Genomic DNA, 25,297 nt, shown 5'->3' on the forward strand with positions numbered 1-25,297 from the left:
GTTGCTTTTTAACGGAAGAAAATCAATTAATGTAATAAACAGATACATTTTTTCCAAAAAAAATATCATCTCAGAAAAATCAGAAAAAGCATTTGACAAAATGCAATACTCTATTGTGATAGAAATGCTTAATAAACAAGGCATTTAAGGGAACTTCCTCACACTGACAAAGGACAATCACACAAAACTCCTAACTAGCACTGTAGTGATGTTGAAAGACTAACGGTTTTTCCCAGGATCAGGAATAAAACAAAGATTTATACTAAAAACTATTACCACATTCTACTGAAAGTTGTAGCCAGGGTAATCAGGCAAGAAAAAAAAAAACATACAAGTCATCTTGGAAGGAAGGAAGTACAATCACCTCCATTTGGCAGATGATACCTTTTAAACAGAAAATCCTAGGGCACCTGGGGGGGTTCACTCACGAGGTAAGTGTCTGACTCTTGGTTTTGGCTCAGGCCATGATCTCATGTTTTCGTGGGTTCAAGCCCCGCATCAGGCTCTGTGCTGGCAGCACAGAGCCTGCTTGGAATGAATCTCTCTCTCTCTCTCTCTCTCTCTCTCTCTCCCCCCCTTCCTCTCTCTCTCCCCCCTTCCCTTCACCCACTCACTCTGTCTCTCTCAAAATAAATAAACTTAAAAACATTAAAAAAAGAAAATACTAAAGAATCCACTCAAAAACTATGAGACTAATAACAAATGAGTTCAGAAAGGATGAAGGATATGAGACCAATATAAAAACATCCATAGTATTTCTATATATTGTGACAAACAATCAAAAATTATACGAAGAAAACAATGCCACTTCATAAAATTAGAAAACAAAATCCTTAGGAATAACTTTAATGAAAGCAGCAGAAACACTGCAATTTGAAAATTCCAAAACACTGTTGGAACTGACTGATGTGGGGAGTCAGAAGGAGCCTGGTGGGTGTTGGCGGCTTGTCACAGGGCATCCAAACCCAAGCACGGTGAAGGAAGGCACTCGCAATGCCTGGAATTAATGGTAGAATCCAGGGCAAATAAGCTGGGCTTCTGTGGGAGGGAGATGTGGCGTGGTGTGGCTGCAAAGCTCCAACAGGATGATGAGGGCATTGCCTGGGCTGCCGTGGGGGTGTTGTGCTAGGAGGTGATGATGCCGTCTGCGTGGGAAGGGGCTGGACAATCTACAGTGGGATGTCATGGCGCAGGTGGCATGAAGAAGCCACCATTCAGTGTAAGGTGGTGGCACCTGGTAGTGAGAGGTGCTGATGTTTGGACTCGGGTGGGAAGGTGTTTGCATCATCCTGCCCAGCCCACCAGAGCCCACGCAGGATGTGGGGCACATGCCTGCAGGAGAAGAGGAGGGGAGGTCATGTAAGTGGCATTAGAATATGAGTGGGGTGAAGAGGACATCAGTATGGAGGTCAGAAACAGGAGGCTGGTTACCTCCAGTAAGTAAATTTACTGAAGATAATAAGGGCCAGTTTTCTCATTGTGACAATTACTAGTATGAACTAATGGTTTTATATATATGCTATTTCACAATATATAAAAATGTATACATACAATATTGCATGCAATATGCATATGTATGTACATGTGCAGAAAAATATGGAGGTGTAACATTAATACAGATGCAAATAAGCATATGTGTATATATTGTACACGCCTATGTACTGGCACGTGGACATATGTGTACTTGAGTACATGTGTGCATACACATATATTAACATCCATATATTGCCGAGCTTTGGTCATTGAGGAGGACTGCAAGCAGAGATATCTGATAGCGGAGAACATTCTGTGCCCTCAGATCTTTTTTTTTTTTTAATGTTTATTTATTTTTGACAGAGAGAGGGGACGGGTGGTGCATGAGTGGATGAGTGACAGAGAGAGAGAGGGAGACACAGAATCTGAAGCAGACCCCAGGCTCTGAGCCTTCAGCACAGAGCCTGATGGGGGCTCAAACTGATGAGCCCATCATGACCTGAGCTGAAGTCAAATGCTTAACCAACAGAGCCACCCAGGTGCCCCAACTTGGTTTCTAAATTCCATTCCCACTTAAAGAAACCAGAACTTTGTCAAGAAATGGTTAGACCCAGAGCTGGGATAAGGGAAGTATAAGATGAATCTGGACCACCTTGCGGAGCTAGAAAGTAGCCAGGTGCTCCAAACACGACGGGGCGTGCTAAAAGGACACAAGAGCCTGCTTGAATGGGCTCGCCAAGACTAATTCTGGGACAATCTGAACCTCAGAATAAATAATGACTGTAATGGATTATAATTAACTAAGATGAATAAGATAGCTTTCCTTTTAGCAGAGTGCCAACTAACAAATGTCGAAGAGATGATGACATTAGAAAATCAGCACTTGGCAACAATCATAACAATAATTCAAAGAACATCAAGATGTTAAAAATGAGTGAAAATAAATGAGGGAAGAATGTTCACGTAATCTCAAGGTAAGTCATTAACACACTTGAAGGCTGATGCAACTTAGATCAGGTTGTCGACAGTAATATTCCCTGAAATGGGACACATGTAATGTGACAGGACGCAATGAGGTTAATGCAGCATCACTTCTGGGATATTCTTGCCGAAATATACATAACCCATCATTGAGAAACACCAGTGAACCAAATAGAGGGAAAACGTACAAAATAAGCAACCTGTAGTCTTCAAAAGTATCAACGGAGTATTGTTGCAGATTGAGGAGAACAACAAGGCATGATAGGTAAAGGTCCCATGTGATGGGTTGTTTTGCTCTGAAGGATATTATAAGTGTAACCCACAAAAGTTGAATGGAGTCACAGGGCAAGACTGTGGTGACATATCAAAGTTATTTCCGAATTCCAACAGCTGCAGGTGTGTGGTGGTTAATAGGAGACTAAACTCTTCACAAGAATTAGAAATTGTACTTGGTGATGGCACATGGTGCTGGTAACTTATTTTCCAATGTTTTTGAATGGTTGTCAAGTTTTATATCATCTCCAAGAAAAATTACCATAAATGTATGTGTATGATGACAATAGTGAAAACATCTATATGTATATCATGTGTGTACGTCCTTTCTGTGCTCATATATAAACACACACACACACACACACACATACACACACACACACACACTTCTGTGCCTTACACAATCATATAGGACCAGGATAGGAAAAATCCAGGAAGATGCACAGCACCTGGTGAACAGGAGTTCCCTCATGATGAAGGGCTGGCAGGTTTGGTGGAGGGAAGGGGACAAATAAGTGGGAAGTGAAGCAAAAACAGAAAATAGAAAAGAAAGCTGCATAAAGAAGAAATAGCATGCACGATATGATTGCACCTATTAATATACACATATTCATTGTAAAAACTAAAATCAAACAAGGAAAGAGGAATGTGAACAGCGGGTCTTTTCAGCTGGCTATTTTTGGCGTTAATCTTTTGAGTTTTTCTTCTTGACTCACAAAGGCGACTTCTGATTCACATCACCCCATTCACACTGATTAAATTAGTAGAACTGTGGTTGCAATCAAGCCTTACTGTTCTTTGTAATCATTTGTTTATCGAAATCAAAATTATCTTGTTTCATTTGGAGGTAGGTAGTGGGGAACAACTGTTGCAAAGCTGAGTTAATTTTTATTGCCAGATAATTCTGCCTCTGTCTTTGAAACATATGTTTTCTTAATCTGGAGCTTCTTTAAAGAAAAAAAAAATCTGTTTTTGTGTGTATGGAGCGAGGCGAGTACGTGACCGAGGATCAAAGAAATCAAGACTTTTTTCCTTCCTTTTCTTTTCCACACTGCTACAGGATTTCGTGAATCCATGTAAAAGAAAAAAGTATTCACAACTAGAACAAGAGACATGTAATTGAATTCTTCAATTTTCTGAAGTAACTATTCCAAAGCAAATATTCTTTATCTCTTTTTACCTAAAAAACATGTTTACTTTGCTCCGAATCTGCTAATTCCAGACAGCTAAGTGTAGCAAGACCACAGGCACTGCTCAGCCCCAGCTGGGTCTCCTGGGCTTTCTCCCTACATAGCTGATACCTAGTGGCTGTTTACTGAGTATACCTCAGGAACACTGTTTCTGTTCTTGTCTCATTTATCAAAATCTCAGGGAGATAACTGCGTTCGCATACTCAAGCTTTAATCATCAATACTTGACAGAGTGCAGAGCAAGAGGCAGCTTCGAGGCATGCAATAAACTGTGAGGTTTGTTTAGAAAACCGCGCACAGAATCGTTTATTGCCAAGTTACTAAAGGTAATACTGATTACTGCTATTAAAATACCGGCAGCTATCAAAGACTTGCTCAGCCAAATGTTATTCCACATTCAAACACAGATCTCAAATTAATCTGTTTTTTTTTTTTAAAATCTAACTTTTAGGAAGAGCAGAATGGTTTAACTCTGGTCAATTAAAAAGAAAAACAAACAAGCACCAAAACACCAAAAGCTTTTCATGGAGCAGATTTAAAAATTCTAAACTTTTCTTTGAATCCTACAATAGACCTCTGGCATGAAGTAAATGAAAATCATCACTTTCATACTATACTCAGAAACCTTTGTTGAAAGATCTTTTGGCAGAAGGATGGGGCGCCTGGGTGGCTCAGTCAGTTGAGCATCTGACTTCGGCTCCGGTCATGATCTTGCGGGATAAGATGCTTTTTATCACGTTCATGTGATAACACTATAATATACCTCCCAAATTCCCCTTCAAGCATATAAAGAAATTATTTCCTGACGTGTTGGAAACGTTGCCTGCTGAGAGCCTGCACTGCCGGTCCTCTTTGAGAGCATCTGACGAGAGCCACCTTGCCATGGCCAAGCTGGGCTCTGAGGCAGCCTGCACCCAAGTCACGCACACAGGTGTGTCGAGGGACTACCCCACCCCGCCAACCTCCTAACTCTAATGGGCTCTTTCAGCTCGAGAGCTTTCTGTGGGGTCAGCTGAAGTTCCACTTCACCTTCAACTTAATGCTGCTTACGTTCCTCTTCTTTCCACAGGAGTTGATTTCAAAAACATCCCTTGGTGAACATCTGCAGCTGACTCTTCATCTCAAAGCCTGTTTCTCTGGAAACTCCACCAAAGAGGGACGCCTATTCCATATCCAAAAATATACTGACCCTACAGTCTGGCATGGGTGGAGACAGGAACTGCAGGTATGAGCATGTCACAAGCTCAATCCATGAGACCAGGTGAACTGATGTCAGGACCGAGTGTAAGGAGAGGAGAGGAGCCTGAGCACTGGGGCATTCCAACTTTTAAGAGCCAGGGCAATGAAGAGGAACGTCAGAGCAGACTGAGTTGAGAGCGGCTGGGGAGGATGGGGAAAACCCCGGAACGCCAGTGTGCTGGAGTAAGTTTCTAATTAAGGAGGGGATTATCGGCTCTACCCCACCTTGCTGATGGGCAGTAAGATGGGAAATGGATTTGGCAATAAGCACTAGGACAAAAAGAGCCGGATAAGTGATTGGTGTGTTTGAAATCCTATCTGTAATGCGGTCAAGACAGAACAGCAGAGACAGTGACCGAGGCCTTCTTCAAGCCAGCATGGATATTGGATTTGAGTAGTTTCCACAACGAAGGAAAGCACAGGAATAGATAAATAGCTAGAGCGGGTTATGAGATCAAGGGCGTTTCGTGTTGTTTGCTTGTCTCTAATTGGGAGGCACCACCGTAGACTTTCATGTCCATGGAAACTACCAGATAGGGCCAGAACTGTTCCTGCTGCAGGGCGGTAAAAGGGTGATTCTGGAGCAACGTCCTTGATTGAGTAGGCCAGAGTGGGCAGAGTCTAGGAAAGAGCTTCTGGGTAGGTGCACAGCACTCACACTTAATAGGGGCTGCATTTTCATTTTGCACTGGGCCTTGCAAACTACATAGCCAGTCCCTGAGTGCCATTCAAAGTGTGGTCCAAGGTCACAGTGCCAATTCTGCATTGTGGTTACTATGGATCATGATGTAAGAAATTTAGAGTAATTCCTCTGGAGTAGAACTTAGAGTAGTTTAGGGAAAAAAAACATGATTTGACAGTTATTTTTTTTATCTGTCAAATCCAATAGTAAAAAAAAAATGGGCTTGTATTTTTTTTCTTGTATTTCATTTTTCTAGTAATTCACTTAGATGCATCCTTCATTACAGAGGCTTTCAGAAGGACTGATCAAGTATGCGGTGAACAGTTTACATAGACACAAGGAGTGCTAATGTTTCATCTCAGAAGTCAAAACAAAATACATGAATACAGGTGCAGAGATATGGGTAGAGTGGTGACCAGAGGCTGTAAAAGTCTTCTTCCAAGGGTTTGATGAAAACATGGGGCAGGAGGGGGGCCACGATAAAGCTCTTCTCCTGCCAGAGCATCGCTGCCTCTGCGTTGCGTCTGCACCACAAATCCTGATCTGCGTCCCTCTGCACAGTGGGCCACAGCACTTACGTTTCACGCTCGGTGATATCAGAAAACACCATTTTACCTTATTAAACTTATTTTTAGGCCTGTAATTATTTTTAAGAGCATTTGAGAATGTGGCTTTATCTCTCCTACCACATCAAGTTTCCTAAATGGGCTGTCTTCTTTGAAAGAGAAAGAAAATAATTTTCACCCATTTCCTATATGTCCTACTACTTGTGAGAGTGTAAGTCTGAGCAGAAGTAAAGTCTAGCTCCACTTAAATATACACTTCAATGTGACAGTGCGTGTGTATGTACATAAGAGATATGCAAGGTATGAGGTAACATGGATAGCTTACGACTCTTCTGGGGCAACAGCTCACATTTTTTTTGGATCATTTTTTATTTCCTTCTTGAGGAAGAAGGTCATGAAAAAAAATAATTTAGGAGCTAGCTGTTTTAAATGCCTCAGACCTAGATTTCTCCTTTCCCCACCCTCACGACACTTGTCTGGCTTTATGCCTGTGAGCATATTGCTGTCTATGGAAGATTTACAGAGGCCAAATAACTGTTTGGGAAGAGGAACACACATATATGAATAAAGAACACAGTTAAAAATGTGTTTTCTCATTTTTGACAAATTTATATGCTTGTAGATGAAAAATCATTTCACATAATGTACATCCCATACTGTCAAGGGGATTGAACTTTTTTTTTTCCCCTTGGAAACTTAGACATATCAGAACATCTGCTTTAAAGGAGAAAAATGAGCACTACAGATATCATTTTTGCAAAAAGGAGATGCTTAGCATTGTGAGACATCTCTCTACTCTAACATGTATCTGTCTATTCATCCATCTATCTATCTATTCTTAACACAAAGTATAAATTATACTTTGGAAGCAGATGGCCAGTATCCGTGTTCAATGTGTTTCCACTTCTCTGCAGGCACCCACAGTGTGATTATTCATTTCAGATACCACTGATGATGAAAGAGCCATCCGAAATCTAGCGGAAGGAAAGACGAGAAAATGTATCTCCCCCTACTTGAAATGAAAATAAAGAACACAAATGAGACTTTCATTTCTCACACTTAACAAACTCAGAGAAACCTACTGAATAGACAAGTCATACATTATGAAGCTGAAGGAAAACCAGCCATCTTCTCATATAATCTGCGGTGTTAATCTTTGCAGTAACACATTCAAGAGACGGACTGCAGAAAGAATAGCTTCTTTGATGACAGAAGAGCAAGTGACATATCCAAAGTGATCCCCATAATATAAATGACATCACAGATTCTGCGGCACGGAGTTTATGATTCACACACGCTGTACCGGCACCAGCGGCGAAACATCCATGAATCATAAACTGTTATCATCTTCAGGGGAAAAAAAAACTATCCCATTATACAAGAAATATTCATCAGAAAAGAAGGAGAGGAAAGAACCCCCAAACCTTCTCGAACATTTGAAAGATGTCAGAGAAACGAATTAGCACCTCCGACAGGACCTGTTAGTGCAGAGGGCATGCTATACAATGGCCCGCATTTCTTTCAAACTGTTCTGGAAATGGATCAATTCTGTACCAAATCAAGACGGTAGGCATTTTTCTTCAAGACTAAAATTAATAATTCCTTGAGGCACACACTTTAAATTCTACAGCTTTTTGTAACCATTAAAAAGGAGAAGAATGGATGACGATGAAAAGGAGCTGCGTGCAGCAGGCTGACCCAGACCTCCTTACACTCATTCCCTAGGCAGTTTCCTTAGAAAAATGTATGTTTTTCCTCAGGTAACCAGAGGTGCCAAGTCTGACTTCTTGGGCTGCTTCTCACTGCTTCCTGTTTCCTCCTGCGATTTGCGTCTGAGCTGTCCCCTGTCCCACTGCAGCTTCTGGCAAGAGAAGCCAGGAAAAGGAAAGGGGGCTCAAACCGCAGGAGCCAGTCAGCTCAAGATGCAAGTTTAAAGCAGAGGCTACCTGAAGTTTTCCCAGTATCGGTCGTCATTCTCTGTGCAATAGTTTTCTTCAGTCTTGTAACGAGGCAAGAAGCAACCACAAGAAAATAAAATCAACTCTGATCAAGCAGCTCTCAAAAAGAAAAGAAGCATTAGCTTTGTGGGCAGATCTACACTGCTATCGAAGTGATGGCAGCAAGATCCAGCAAAGCAGAGGGCACGGAGTGAACTTCAGGCCCCAGGAAAGGCAGAGAGGAGCACAGTTAGTGCACTGACTCGCAGGCTGTGTGGCTGGACTTGGAAGCCCCATTCCACAGCAGGGCTCTACTGGACTTCGGAAAAGCTACTGCACTTAGTTAAATGTATAAAAGCCAGGGAAGCTTCCAAATGCTGAGCGTGGTTCCTGGTTAATAGCAGCAATTAAAATCAGATATGATGATATTTTTATTTTTTTAATTAAAAATATTTTCTTAATGTTTTTGAGAGAGAGAGAGAGAGAGAGAGAGCACAAGCAGGGAAGGGGCAGAGAAAGAGAGAGGGAAACACAGAATCCGAAGCAGGCTCCAGACTCCGAGCCTTCAGCACAGACCCTGATGTGGGGCTCGAACCCACAAACCGTGAGATCATGCCCTAAGCCGAAGTCGGACGCTCAACCGACTGAGCCACCTAGGAACCCCAATGATATTTTTATTAATACTGATCTCTTAACCACCTATCTCTTGGGCTTCCATAGTGTCACTTTGTTCTCTAACTTGAAAGTGATCATGTAAGAACCAGTAAAGTCATAAAGCAGGTGAATTCATTCTTGGTAATGTATCCATTGTCCCGTGTTCCTTGACACTCCACTATTCCTACTCATTCTTTCAAAAGCCTGGCGCCTTCCTGCACACTTTAAAACCCCATATCATAGCATGAGTTAACAGAAAAGCAAGAATGGTAATGAATAGGAAAAAAAATAACTACCATGAGCTAAGCACTTTCTTTTTTTATTTCTGGCATTGAGCTAAGCCATTTATATGCTATCTCACTTAACCTCAGCTTCCCTAACCCAAAGACAATAATCTCTCTCGTTTGCCAAGCTTTTAAAATTATGCTTTCTATTATGCACCAATGGATAAGTTAGTCTCCATTATTTTATTTAACTAATATATATTGACCTAAGTATTTATATACACGCAAGTTATCCTGACAACTGATGTTGCTTCTATTTCTAGCTAACTAATGTGAGACCCATCTCAGATATTCTGATGCAGATTAAATAATTAAATTCAATACACTTATTCAACTTTATAGCCCTAGGTCTTAGGTCTATAAAGATACGTATTATCTTATCTTTACAGATAAGATTATGCCTTATCTCTTTTAGCAGTGCCTTTAAACTTTATTTAAGTATAATGGTGGGCACCACTGTATGTTGGAGGGTTGTTCTTTTGTTTTTTGTTGTTGTTGTTTATATTATATAAACAAACCTTTGAAAACCTAAGACCCATTCTCAGTTTACCGGCCATACAAACAGGTCGCTTTGCCCACAGGCTGTAGTTTCTTAACCTATGCCCTACTCTACCCATTCTTCATGTGTTAAAAAAAAAAATCAACACTGCAAATTATTGTTTCCACTACCACTCATTTTCAGAAATAAGTCCACATGTCAATAAAATAGAGGTGTGCCAGCAAAAATAGATAGCATGGGCAAAGACAAGGGACATTTGCCAGCACTTACTTTCCCCCAGCCCCAATTCTTCATTTCCCAAGGAATGTATCATGTGCAAGGAGGAGTATACTTTTTTTCCATTCCCATTTACGTGTTTCTTAACATCTGCAAAATGTACTTGAACTTTCCTTTGGGATGACCTCATCAGCAATAAGTGAATGGATCATTTGATTCAAAACTTGTTTATAACTAAGATTTGTTCTTTGCAGTCAGGCACGAACTTACAGCTGATGACTGGATATTTTGACTATTTGTAGAAGTGCGAAAGAAACTAAGTGCCCCATCGTGAATGACCCATGTTAGAAACAGAGTCAGAGCCCTGAGAATAATGCTCATTTTCACTTGGCTCAATACGCAATGCAGGCAAGCGTAGGTATTCGGAAGTGAGGCAGGGCCAGAGCCAAACACCTCCACGCACTCTCCGAAATTTTTCCTTCCTGGGTGTTTCCGCTTTAAGTACAAGAGTTCAACTCTGCATTATCTTATGCCTCCTTTGTATAAGGAATCTCCTGGAGAGTAGGTAAATGGCTTCAATTCTTCCAGGCTGCTATGGAGCTGCTGTGTTATCGCTTCCACCTCTCTCCTGTCCAGTGGGCTTCTTCCACTGTGTCTCAGCTGAAAAGTCTACAACTGTCACTTAGTAAAACTCTCTCTTACTAATATGACACCTTCTTTTTATTTTAAAACCAATTTCGTTTCTAGGGATGTGGTGTGTGTGTGTGTGTGTGTGTGTGTGTGTGTATGTGATTTTCTCGCTCATATCCATCTTGCTCCCTTCTAATGCTGGTATAGAGAGGACACGGAGGGGAAAACACATTTCTTAAAGGGATTGTGCTGAGGTCACCTGAGAATTAGCGCGGGAGAGACTGGCACCAGGAGACTCCCTCTGATAGGGCTCGATCCCAAGTGGCGTCCTCAGGATTGATGGTGCCTTGTGACGTCTGCTGAACCTTGTGCCTAATGCTCAGTCGGTGGCCTCTTGTTGTACATCCGGGTGCGTGTATGTCTCTCTTCTCTACAAGCTGTGGTTCCCTTCATTTTTGTCTACACTCACCAGCCTCAACTCTGAGGTCCATGGTAACGGGCAGGATCCATCTTACCGACAGCATGGGCAAAGTCTTCAGGGGAGCAGTCCAGGCCTTCCTGCCAACTGCCCGCTCCACCATGACATCTCTTTCCAATATCTTCCCCCTTGTGTAGTTGCACGGACTCAAGTCCCAGCAGCCATTCAGTTAAAGAACTCGATGCCAATCTCCCCTACTTCCTCTTGGATTTTCTCCTCTCAGTCTCGGGCTCGGGGAGACACTGGACAAATCAAACACTGGAGCACCAAAAACATCCATTCTCACCTATTTCTATGGTAAACGTCTCCAAAACCATACAGGATCTCTCTTACTTGGCATCTTGGAGAGGACTCTACTAAGAACAAGGAATTCTTTGAGGTAGGATCTGGGAATTTTGCTAATTTTTTACGTAACCGTGCTGTATCCAGCTTAGAATCTTATTCTATCTATAATCTCTATGTCAGAATGGAAATTGTTAACATTTCCCTTAACTGCTTCTTTGTGAGGCCACGTAATAAATCATTGCCTTGCCCTAAACCTTTCAAATATTTTTCCCTCATAAGCATCATAAAATTAACCTTTGGAAATCACAAAACTAATGTAATATAAAAAAAAAACAAAAACAACACTCCCCCCAAAATAGGCAAAAATGAAATTTAATAGTTTTTCCACAGCCTAAACTAAAATAATATCCTATATTATTTTAGTAGATATAGTAGTAGACAGGGTCCTCATTTAGGAGCCAAAGGGGGGAAGATAAAAACAAACCCCCAAAACTTCTCTGGCTCCCAAACCCTGCTATTTCTGAGTTTCCACTTCCTCATTTGCCAGATCATAAAGACAAAATCTGCCTACGCACTAGGCCAGGGTAACAACCGAATGCAATGATGCATTATACTTAAAGCTGAGGACACAGAACTGTTTTTCAGCAGGTTAAAGTAGTTGACTTTCAACAATGTATCCCAATGCATACATGGAAAATTAGAAATAAAGTCAAATAAATAACTGAGAAATATTATAATAGAGGCAAAAATTTGAAAGATGAGAACTTGGTGAACACTCTGCTTTATCTAATTCTACCAAACCAAGTGATTTTTTTTTTTATTGATGTCTTTGTTATTAGAAACAATGGACGTGATGCAGGATTTGGTGTTCTGACAACTAACTTTGAACCTTCGATCTGTAAGAATGGACTACGTGACATATGAACTAGTCAGCTATTTCTAAAAAGCATGTTTATCAATAAGCTGTGTGTAAAGGAAATATGTATTTTTCCCTTGGTCTAGAAGTGGAACAGGCAGGGTTCTGCAGTCAGGGGTGGGGGAAGGTGTTTAACAGGTGGAGGAGACTTTTGAATAAGGAACAGTGGTTACCAGCCACGCTAGAAAGTGGCCTCAGCGAGGAAGCAGTACCTTGCCTCCCAGCACGTGAGCAGGAGAAAGAACAGAAAACGGAGGGTTTGCAGATACTTCAAGTATAAGGAAGCAGTACAGGCACAGGAGCAGTATGGGTAAACACGTGTGTTTACCCAGACTGTGTAGGTTTTGTCCTTTGTGTACAACTTTTAAGCATGATGAGCATGGAAAAAAAATCATTTTTTATTTTTGTGACTCAGTTTCCCCATTTATAAAATGATAATGATAATAGCTCCAATTGCTTTGGGCTTTTTTAAGAATCAAATGGGGAAACAAATGTGTGTTAACATTGTTATTTTATTTATATGAAAGTTAATCAATTTATACATTTTAATGTTCAAAGTAAATATTTTGGGAGTATTGGCAGTCCCTTTCTTAGGGGAGGTAAGACATCTCAGCTCCACTGACCTCAATGTTTGCCATGCAACCCTTGAGGCCATCTGCTACATGAAGATTATACTTTCTGGACCTCTTAACTCAGGAGGAACTGTGTGAATTGCTTTGGCCAATGGGGAAAATAAATATGGTAGGTATCATGTGCAGCACGTGTAGGTAACAACAAAGAACTGGGTTTTATTTCATTGTTGTTTCCCCAGCAAACACTGACCTCAAGAGATCTATTGCTCTAGACAGAGGCCACTTCATCAGCTGGGTTGTGGAGCAAAGACTGAATACAGCACAATCTATGTCAACTTCTGATGGCACTGAACATGGAGCCTGGCAACAGAATCCTAGTTATCCTAACTGATCCCAGCCTGATACTTAAAAGTGGAGTGTGCACCCAGAAAACAGATAGTATGGTTCCAAGAGATGGGAAGCTGGTGAGAAAACTGTTACTGGGGGCTATCAGGATGGGAAACCATGGTCGGCAGAGATAACACATTTAGCAAAATGGTTGCCTGCGATAACTTGGAAGGCAAGCGATGAACCAGACCTCATAGCTCTCAACATCAGAGTAGCCAGGTGGTTCTCTCATGCCTCCCATTGGGGGATGATGCATCCCTGGGGTGAGGAGCCCAGGAGAAGCCTGTGCCTGAGTGTGATGGATGAGCCGCAGGCTGAAGGGTCAGGCGTCACTTTTGGGAGAAGCATTAGGATCCAAATTGTGGTTTATTGTGTCTGTCCTTTCACTCTGTCAGAAGAATACCACTGCCCTAGATAGAGGCAGCCCCTTCATTGCAAAGTCGGGAGAAAATGGTGGAGAATGGAGCAGGAATGGACCCATGGTGGATGCACAGTGGGAGAAATAACCCTTCTTAGTAACAAATTGTTGAAATTTTGAGTCTGAGAGTGTGTGGAATATAACCTAGCTTTCCGTAAAGACCGGTAAGCGAAGAACTTCAGTCGTATCTCATTAAGCGCCGCATACGTGTTACCTATGAGTATTGTTATACGAGCATAAGGGTGATGGTGATGGTGTGAGCGGATGTCAACATCTCAGAGGGACAAAGATGCAGAAGGCTGACGAAGTTACTTCATCCTACTGATTTAAGCTCCACATCCAGTGGTGTGCTGGGAAGGATTAACAACCAGCCGTGGATGCAGTGAGAGGTACTGATTTGCGGCACCCGTAATTTCTGTGGCATAAATGCACCCATCATGGCTGATTTCAGGCTAGTGACGGACGTGATGGAACAGAGTGGGGACAGCTGTGCACGGGGGGCTCCCATGGTCCCATGATCCCAGGGCACAATCTAGGAATTCTAACAGGACTCACTGGCAAGTCAGGGCGATGCACAATCATGCTTTGGTGAAAGATCTGACCAACTCTGGGAGAAAAAAAAAATGCCAGCTAATGCTGACCGTCCTCGGCACAGGAATTTGGGAAAGCAGAGTTCTGGGTCGCTTTCTCCACTGAACACCCTCGATGCGGCAGCCAGTCAGGACAGCCTTCATAACCCAAGGAAAATCACAGCCTCCCCAGCAGCTTTTAGACAGATAAAAGGAAAATACTTAAAAGGGGAAGGGGAAGGGGAGAAACAAGGATTGTTTCCTCAGAAGAAACCACTTTGATCTCAGCCAGAACAGATTATTCGGAAGCCAGGCTGCTGTTACCTTCAAAAATATATTTCTCCACAAATCTGTCTTTCTAAATTGAGCAGTGAGTCAGCGGCAGTGGGCAGTGCCACGTGGGAAAAAGATGAGGACGGAGCCGGAGGTACCTCTGGTGCGTTGTTATTAGAAGTCTCTGGAAGAGTAATTTGGCGGAAGCTTTTCAGCTTTTAGGTCCCCAGTTTAAATTCAATCTCAGTTGATCATGAGCAAAAGTGAATGGCTGGTGGCTTATGAAAAATGCCACGATGAGGACACCCGCGTTCCTTCCCCCAGTGACAGCCACTGCAATTGGCACCCTTTTTTTTTTGCTCCTACCAGAAGCAGAAAGGGTGAATAGAAATGTCATTTCAAGGATTTTCTCAGCTTTTGCAGTCGAGAAACTTGAGATATAAAAAAGACCAACTCCTTTTCATTTTTCACTCACAGGTAGAGTTATTCTTCTATAATACTGTTCCCGGACCTTTCTGGGATTTGTTTGAAATGAGACCTAGACCATCTCATAAGTAAGATTATGTTACCTCATAGAAAGTTAAATCATACAAAGGCACATTCTGAAGGATTATTTAAATGTAAAACATGTAAAATTTCTTAGCCTGAATCTGACAAATCTAGGATTTATTGATTTTTTCTTCTTGTTTACACAAATAAATGTCCATCTGTCCCTCTGTCTGTCTATCTGTCTAGAGAAGATTTTCATCATTCCATTAAATGCACTTGTCTTCATACTTAGTTTTCCTATTTTTTTCATTTTCATGATTTAACTGGCTGTTTTCTCCCTCCTAAAGAGACTATGTGGTTCCCTTCTTTCCTTTATTCCCTTAAAATACTCCAAATGTCCTTGTTGCTAATGTGTCTACCGTCACATAATTTTATTCCCCACATGTTTTAATAGTAAATGAACGACAAAAGCAAATTCTCTCTAGTTACCTGGGGAAAAGTGACAGAATAAATACTGGAGATACCACCTCATTTGGTGGTACAGACAGATGCTGGGATTTCCCTCCAGCATCCCGGTAACTCTCTCCTAACTGTCAAGCCAGCTTCCTGAACTCTCTGGTCAGCCATGTCGGCCATTCCCATGTTACCCCAGGAGAAGCTACATTCCCTGTGCTGCAGACATCCACGGGTGAAGTGAGGTGTCACGCTACGATTTGTGCAGCAAGTGGCCATTAGCAACACCACAGGTGGCCCGAATTGCAGCTGTAGGTTAAGTTGAAGAGGCAGCCTTTCCTGGCCAAATGTGCTTCAGTCAGGAATGGATAAATAGTGAAAAGCAAGCAGTAATCCTGCAAGTAACTCACACGCCCATGAATCTGGAGCTGCAAATGGGAATATCAGCTAAACCTCCTCCCTTCATCTAAATGAACAAACGAGGCCCAGAAATCACAAGATTTGCCCCTGGCCACGGAGCGAAGTTGTCTGCCTTGGAATTAGAGTGCCTACCGTCTGCCAGCGAACCCAAAGCTATTTTCTCCATACAGCACTGCAGCAAAAATAAATCCTGCTGGGGTACAGGACTCCGAGACAGAAAATAATAGTCGGCTGCAGACTCTTTGCGTGCAAAGTACAAAATGTTCAAGTGCATGTTTTCAATCCCTTCATTCTTTCTTGTAACGACTGCCGCTAATCCGTGCCAGCTCGTGTTAGTCCTTCAGCGGTGGCAATCAATAGAATAGATTAGCTGAGGAAACCCTCCGTCCATATGACCTCTACGCTCTTTTCCAGATGGAATTTTCCTTCACTAGAGTGTTGGCGGCAGCCATGTGAATTTCCCTCCACGCCCAAATACGGACCTACTAGCCTTCGAGATTGTCCCCATAGAACTTGACGCATCTACTAAGAAGCATACCTGGAGATTTAATAAAACAGCACCAATCCTCATGGCTTCACTGATTTCAAGACTGTACATCAACTGTGGGAAGCGGGGAGGGCTCTGATTATTTGGAGGAAGCACTTCAATGTACACGGTGCAGATGGAGTGCCTGCAGAGAACGAGAACACAGCGAGATGGGTACAAGTCTATATCACCTTGAACGACAGACTGCACCCGGCGTTCCGTTGTTGGGCTTACAGGAGAGGACGCTTTGAATTTCTAGAGAAAATGACAAAATAATTCAGAACGGAAGGATGGAAAAATCAAAGCTACCACCACCACATCATGTTTCTGTGAAATTATCTTGGAAAAAAGAAATGCCCCGGGGTACTGATTTTTCCTACGTAGATTAACAGTGTGAATTAAAAAGGAATAGCTATACAAATAAAGCTAATAAATTCACAGGAGCCTCGACTCCTGACTTTACTTCTTAATGTCTTTCTAATAGCAAAAAGCATTCTATAAATATCTGGTAAAATGAGCTGTCCTTGGGGCTCTCTTCCTATTAAACCAGCAGAGGGAGTATTGATTAAAACAATACACAAAACAAAATATGGGCTGTGTTTTATTAGTTTTCTTGCTGACATCAGTGGCTTCATGCAAATGCATGTCAAGAGTCAGGCTCATAAAGTAATCGTTCTGCCAAACAGCCGCAGACAAAACTAAAGGTGGGTTTAGGTCTTCTTTGAAGACTACATTCTGAATGGCTAGAAATTAGGTTTAATTGAAGCCTAACATTGATAGGAATTTTTTCTGAAGGACAAGAGGATATTCTATTATTGTAAAGACAAAAATATTAGTGCTGCCATAATCAACTTTTTTGACATGTCTAAACTCTGCAATTTCTTTGTGCAACAAAAGCCAAAGGAGCCAGATATTCCAAGTTTATACCGAAGCGACACTGGCTAAAATTATGTTAGTGAGAGAGTCAGTGGTCCATCTGGAAGAATATGTCACCACTGACGTCTGACCACGAAGTTAGCCTTCTGCCATGAGGAACATACAGCCACTACCTACACTGTGTGCTTTAAACTTATTTTAACAAAATCGCCACTTTTTACTAAAAACACATTTGTTGTCATTGCTATATGGGCACTAGAATTTTCTTAAAGCAGTCCAAAGTTCATTGTATTAGTTGTTTCAATTAGAACACATTGTCACCAAAACGTTTTTCAGAGATTATTATACCTATTTTTAGTCTATTTTTAGACTATTTTTAGTTTACCTTTTTAAAAAAAAATTTTTTTTAACGTTTATTTATTTTTGAGACAGAGAGAGACAGAGAGTATGAACGGGGGAGGGTCAGAGAGAGAGAGGGAGAGACAGAATCTGAAACAGGCTCTAGGCTCTGAGCTGTCAGCACAGAGCCCGATGCAGGGCTCGAACTCACGGACCGCGAATCATGACCTGAGCCAAAGTCGGACGCTTAACCAACTGAGCCATTCAGGCGCCCCAGTCTACCTTTTGAAAAGCTTTGCAGAGAACTGTAGATCATAGGCATTGAAAACTTGTTTCAGCTAATCATCTTATAATATGCCTATGTCCAAATCGCTTCTGAACATGCTCTCCACAGATGAGATACCTACACAATATTAAACACCTCTAAAAAGCTGCAGTGAATGAAAAAAAAAATCACACTTAACATTTATCAAAAATATTGTTCTGAAATAATCTCATTTTAAGTTAAAATCTCTTTTATAATTAGTATTTTTAAAATTTATAATCAGAGTATCTGTATTCATTCTTCCCTCTGGGTTTATCGCTTTATTGTTAAAAATTTGTCAATAAAATTAATCAAATTCTAATTGATTTTCTTTTCAAGAAAATTCTAATTGATTTTTCTTTTCAACTGGACTTCAAGACTAAGATGTTTACAGTAGGTTAAAATGGTTAATGAAACGTTACTTATATATTTATAGGTATTAATCTCATGGCTAGATTGAAAAGAAAACATGGTAGGAAGAAAAATATCCAGAAGTTACCAAATTTAACGTGCACTGCGGAGCCCAGCTTCCCATACTGTAGGAACAAAGGAACCACCATTTTGAAGCAGACCTAGTACCTCCAGGTGGTGAACTGGCTCCCACAGAGGCCACGAGACACAGACTCTGCCTGATGCTCCCCTCGCCATCCTGGCTTCTCTTAGTGTCTGCTATTCATCAAGTTATTTCAACATTTTATAAATCTGTTTCTTGAGGTGCCTCAAAATCGGTTGAGGGATTGGCTGTTGATTTTAGCTCAGGTCATGATATCTGGCTAATAGCGCAAAGCCTGCTTGGGATTTTCTCTCTCCCTCTCTCTCTGTCCCCCAACCCCCCTGGCTCTCTCTCAAAATAAATAAATAAACTAAAAAAAATATCTGTTCCTTTTTCTGGCCAGCACATTGTCTACACATAAGAAGTCTCATAACATACGCCCTGTACCATATTGGCAATAACGCTGGCTGAGTGACATTGAGCATGGGATTTATAACACACATTCCTGAGTCAGAATTTGGAAGCTACTGCTGTGGGATGTTAGGCAAATTACATCTGTTTTACCACTTTCATCTAAAAAATGAGAATGACGATAACATCTAAGGTTAGCATAAGAGGTAAACAAGGTTATATATTTGTGTGTGTGCATGTGTATGTATGTTGTGTGTGTGTATATATATATATATGTATATGTATGCACATATGAAAGCATATTTATCCGTCATTACTGATACCTGTTCAAAATAAGGAGTCTTTTTCTATGGAATGGAGTAAATAAATTTGCATGTACCTTATTGAATTCTCTTTGAATATTTCAGATATTTTATTTTATGTTTGTTTTTTTTAAGTTTATTTATTTTGAGAGAGAGAGAATGAGACAGAGCAGGGCAAGTGGGGAGAGAGAGAGAGAGAGAGAGAGAGAGACAGAGAATATAAATCCCAAGCAGGCTCACGCTGCCAGTGCGGAGTCTGATGCGGGGCTCAATCTCATGAACTGGGAGATCATGACTTGAGCCAAAATCAAGAGTTGGATGCCTAACCGACTGAGCCACCCAGGCGCCCTAATGTATCAGACATTTTAATTGCATCTTTTTCACCTTTTTAGGCTAAATACCTATGGGCATGATACCAGGGTTGCCTCCCAAAAGTGGGTTGTGATGGTGTCAGGGTTTGGACTTACTGGATTAGAATCTTCTGATTTTGAAGAGTCTACATTTTCTATGGATATACGATGTTCTCACACACACACTTGATTCTGAAGACCACTGCCCCGGAAGCTCTTGTAGCCTGAGGGCTCCTCTATAAACTGACCTGAGGCTCACCTCAGTAACGCTGGAGGTAAGAGAGTCCCTCACTGATCAACACTTTTTTTGACCTAGAACACACTTGTACTCCAAACTCAAAGTTTTCTTTCAAGAAGTTAGGCCTTTCCTGCTTTTGACATTTTTTGCAGCTTCAGCTTACTGGTGTGGAATACTTTATGAAGTCTCCCAGAATGTGAGGCTCTTTCCACTGAAGAAAGTATGATTTACACTAAGCTGATTATACTTGGTGTGTTTTCTTACTCTTCCCCCTCGACTGCCTTCCCGTTGCGGGGCTAAACTGTTTATATCCACAGTACCACACTCAGGACCTCAACACCCAATGAGGCTGGTGTGTCTGCTACAGAGAAGACAACTTTGAAATGCAAAACAAACAAACACAAAGCGCTGTACCCCAAGGCAGAGCAACCATGGAGCACAGCCTGGTCCAACACAAGCTTCTCCTTCCTCCAGCTTCACTCCTTAGGTTCCTCTGTTCCTTTCCACAATAAATCAAATGCTGAAATTGCTAATTGCATATGTTTCTGCCCCCTACCCCTGCACTTGGTTCTTGGAATTATTCGAGAAAGATCATGTTTCAAAGTCTAGCGTTTTTCATCTTAAACTTCCCAGCACTTCCTACAACCCGTGTAAACAAGCAGCAGCCTTCCTGAGGGTTACTGCCTTCTACTGTGCTGTCTCCTTTTTATCCCTGATGTCAGCATTGTGTCGGAGTTAGCTTTCCTAACACGAAACACCAACAGTGCTCCCAATAAAATGATACCACTAACGTTGCAATAAATAGTAGTTATTCAACAGCATCAGTTGAGCATACAATAAAACAGGATAGTCACTAGATAAATAATAACATTTTATGTGAACATTTTATATTAACGTTTTATAGCTAGTCTTAAATGCATAATATCAAACAGTTATATAATACAAATTTCACTTTCGTAATACAACCGGTATGATGAAGATGAATCCCTATTCCTAAAAAAATGAAAATCATAAAGCTTTCTCTTTCTCATTTGGTAATGAAGGTCAAAGTAGAACACAGGAGCTGATGTATTTTCGCAGGTGATCTTAACGATTTTAAAAGACCCTAGTAACCATCTAATTTAACTCTTCTCGTTTTACAAAAGAGGATTAGAAAATCAGAAAGATTAAGTGACTGAATCAAGGTTAAAAAGTTAATTAGGAACCGCACATAAACTATAAGGCAAGGCTTCTAAATTCCAAATCTGTTTGCCCTTTGCCCCCACATCCTACAAGAACAAATTTGGGCAGTAAATTGGAGATAGTTTACTTATCTAATGTGGGTGTTTCTGTGTGTGAGTATAAGACATTCTCGGTTGAAGAAATTTGTAATGAAGGATGTTATCTTACAAGAAATCATAGATTGTTTCAAATCTTGGGCTTAGGATATGACATCACAATTAACTTTAACTATACCATGGATGAAACTTCTTAGAATTTTTTTGGTAAGACCAAAATAGAATATGAATGAAGAAGAGGTTGGGAAGATAGGTTTAAGGGGCTTTAACTTTTCAGAAATATTTAAAAAGGGGAAAAAGTCAGTTTGTTTTGATGGGGCACTAGTACTCAGTCGTAATGAGATGATGTTGCTGGAGTGTGGACTGTACAATCTGTATTGTAATTTTCTAATGAATGTGTCACCGTCTGCTACAGGGTGTTTGTAACTCTACATTTCTACCTTGCTTCTAAGGTGAAGGTGTGTATATTGCTTTCCCTAGTAGACTTAAAACAGAAATTGCCTTCCTTTTTCCTCTGTCTCCCACCAACATTGTGCTGGAGAAGCTGTATTTACAGATCAATGTGTGCAGGTTCCGTTTTACTAGTTTGGAAGGCGCATATGGGAATCTATAGGAGCAAAGGTTTCAGATGTAAAACCAACAGCATAAGTCAGAGACACTTCTCAGGGGAAGTTACAGAGACAGAGTTTGAAGACACAGGATGTACTTAGGTTTAAAGACCACAGAACATTCCAGACAGGGGAAAATGCATATTCACTGTGCATATTCACAGGGCAATAAAATAGAAAAGTGTAAGTTTTGTGCTAGTAAAAAGAAGGGTATAAATAGGGAAATGGTAGGCATTAAGACCTGAGAGGTAGAGAGAGCCCAGATCATGCAGGGACTCCTGTGCTATACTGATTTGATTTAAAGTTCATCTTGACAACAGTGGGCATTGGCTGATAGACTGTAAGCGGGTTAGTGACATGCTCACATGGGCCAAGTAACACGTTCCCACACATGCCATTCTTCATCATGTCTCTGTGTCTTTTTTATTGTGCCTTCTATTTGGATATCGTATTACCCTTCCTGTCAAAGTTAAGCACATGTAACTACCCACTACTGTATGTCCACACTTACTGCCTCCATATGTATACTCTGAGGGCAGACACCTCGTCTTACACGTCTTGCCTTCCCAAGAGGCTAAAAACTGTGAGAACTCAGTAAATTTTTGTTAACACGAATATTCCCATCATCTTTTATTAATGCTAAATATATTAAGCTATTTAAAAAATGAAATTAGCAATTGAAAAAAATGATTTTATTAACCTTGTGTTATTTAGGGACAGCCTTGGATTCCGTGGGAAAAAAAAATTGGGAATCAAAAAAGTATTCCCTGCCATGTGCTGATCACTTTTTCATAATTGTATTATAAGGTATTTGGGGATAGGACTGTCCTTTATTCTCTGTCTTTATAAATACCTAATAGTGATACTTTATTCATGGTAAGATTAAATAAATATTAATTTAATTTAATTCAATAAGTATAAGACCTACATACACCAATAAACTAAATACTATCTCAGAATGTTGTTACTTTTTAAATCCGTTGGTTTTTATCTGTCCTTTTATGCTTATGAAAGACTACAAGAAAACAGAACAAAAATTATAGACTACTGCTCCTTATACTCAGAATTTTTAGCAAGTTCACTGAACTAGAATAATAAATACATGAATAGTTAATTCAATGGGCCTTATTTTGTTATTTAAATTTACAAATTAAGATTGCCAATCCAAGAAAAGAATAAAATGGAAAATCGCCATTGTTTTTTTGTGTTGTTATTTAAATAGGTTTAATACCACTGTTGCTGGTGGGTCCATTTGTGAAATACATCCCCCGTCCATACATTCATGGTGATAATTTTCAAATAGCATCTTCCTTTCAAAGGAAACTCTGAAAGCAAAACCTCACAACTCTTCAGTTCATCCCTTCAAGTCAATTTGAAGGATTAATTTTCCTGCAGAAAATAGCAAATGTCAGTATCCTACAGGGAACATGACATTATCCCAGCAGGTAGAAAGGATGTATACAGATTTTATTCTCTGTAGGTTCCACTTGATCTTTGACCAAACATTATAAGGTGATCTTTCAATGCCCAAACCATTGTCTCTAAGGAAAACAATGAGGCCAGGTCAACTATATGTTTAGTGTGGCTGAAAAGATCTGTGAATTCAGATTCTGAGGATAGCATTTTGGTTCCTGAAGTGGAATACAATTTTACTCAAGTGAAATCCTCTTATTGCAGACAAGAGCTTATCGAAGCAAATCAGTGATAGGACTTGCCAATGGGAGCTGAGTAAGAAGTGGATTATAAAGTCTCACTCATTAAATTATAAGGTCATTATAAAGTCATCACTCATAATGTAGAAGCATATATAGATTTGACCAGATCTATATAGTACAGGGCTATCCTCAAGGAAAATAAAAAGTCATAAAACGAATTGATGACTGTTAAGGGATTTTAATAAAAGTTTAAATGATAAAAACAAAAGGTACCTTTATTCTTAAAATTAGCATTGACAGTAAGCAATTTTAGTTTAGTTTAGTTTAGTTTTCCTCCAGGATAATCATCATAAATGGTCATGGATATGGAACAGAGTGGAAGAGAAAGTCTTAGAATCCAATAGTCCCAGTTCAGGTGAAGGTTCTACAATTTGTTTTGGGGTGGGTGGGAGTGTGGCCAAGGGACCATTTAGCCAAGCCTATTATCCTCCTTTGGCTTTAGATTTCTGGTCTGCAAAAATAAATCAAGTAGTACAAAAGTCACAGTGTTGATGCTAAGATCAGAGCTTATGTACAGAGAGTAGACTGCATGATATCTATTGTATGCTAATTAAATAGCATCAATCACCCTAAATCCTCTTTAGAATAAACCAGTATGTATGAATACAGCTTTTCTTTTCTTTCTTTCTTTCTTTCTTTCTTTCTTTCTTTCTTTCTTTCTTTCTTTCTTTCTTTCTTTCTTTCTTTCTTTCTTTCTTTCTTTCTTTCTTTCTTCTTTTCCTTTCTTTCTCTCTTTCTTTCTGTCTTTCTGAGAAAGACAGAGAGACAGAGAGAGAATGTGAGCAGGGGAGGGGCAGAGAGAGAGAAAGACATAGAATCTGAAGCAGGCTCCGGGCTCTGAGCTGTCAGCACAGAGCCCGCCGCGGGGCTCCAACTCACAAACTGTGAGATCATGACTTGAGCGGAAGTCGGACGCCCAACCAAGTGAGCCAACCAAGCACCCCAGTAAAGCTATTCTTTAAATTCACTCAAACTTGTTCTCTTACTTCAGGTTCTGTAACTATTCAATATACCAAAAGTATTCTATGTGTTTCTTCTCAAGGAACAGCCCTGAACTATTTTCTCACATTCAGATGTATACATCTATTTCCTTTTGGGTTATATGCACTATGGCCAAATCCATCTAAATGTGCCCCAAACTGAGCTCATCTCCTTCACCCAAACCATGCACGCCAACTTGATACCACTACCCTGTCACCTTAGACAAAATCCTAGGAGATTTTTTAACATTTTTATGATGATTCTATCTGTCCATTTTTCCAAACATTCCCAGTTCAAGCCATTAGCAAAACATTGCCTCTGGATTGGGACAGTGGTGGAGTTCTCTGTCATTTCTCTGCTTCCAGTTTTGTTCTTCTCAAATCCATCTCCCACAGGGACACCAGAGGGATTTTCCAGAAACCCAACTTGTCTCACTAGACTTCTAATTTAAAGTCCTTCCACGAGTACCCTCCACAGACTGGATAATAAGTCCAAGCATCTTAAAAGAAAACAACAAATTAGATTTTCCATGAAATGACCCTTAACTCTCCTGTCCCTTCTGGAACCATAGTTTATGCACTGGCAACACTGACTAGACTGGTAATTACCCATAATTACCAAACTATTTCAGACCTTCCAGGCTGTGCAAATAATGTGACATACTTTTTTCACCTGGTCAACCTTTACTCAATCTCTGAAACTAGTCTGCTTGGGAGACCTTCTAAGTACTCCCTCATTATAACAAGTGCCCTCCTCAATGCCCTAGAAACCAGAGAAACTGGGTCAAGCGTAGATTTACCATGCTGAACTGAATTTAATTATTTCTAGTTCTACTTTTCACCCTTTACTGAATTTTTTTTTTTCCTGCAAAGGACAATGTCATGTTTATTTTTGCATTTCCAAGACACAATAGATGGCACTTGTGTAACAAATAGTTGGTTGGACTGAACAGAAAGTCATAATTTAAAATGCTTTAAAAATTTTTTAAAAACC

At 40.5% G+C, this 25,297-nt stretch overlaps 1 protein-coding gene across 17 annotated transcripts in view; it reads right to left on the bottom strand.

Annotated features, from left to right (window-relative positions):
• The window catches only part of PCDH15 (protocadherin related 15), a 1,242,339-nt gene that overhangs the window by 282,855 nt on the left and 934,187 nt on the right, over nt 1-25,297 (bottom strand). For all 17 annotated transcript variants that reach the window (XR_009252204.1, XR_009252205.1, XM_058696346.1 and 14 more), the window contains one exon: nt 16,423-16,555. Coding sequence is in view for 15 of the 17 variants with exons in the window: in XM_058696346.1 (XP_058552329.1) it covers nt 16,423-16,555 (133 nt within the window). In the remaining 2 variants the exon portion in view is untranslated. The remainder of the gene's footprint in view (nt 1-16,422; nt 16,556-25,297) is intronic.

The sequence above is a fragment of the Neofelis nebulosa genome, chromosome 13 (genome assembly GCF_028018385.1).
Source record: "Neofelis nebulosa isolate mNeoNeb1 chromosome 13, mNeoNeb1.pri, whole genome shotgun sequence".
Lineage (NCBI taxonomy): Eukaryota > Metazoa > Chordata > Mammalia > Carnivora > Felidae > Neofelis > Neofelis nebulosa.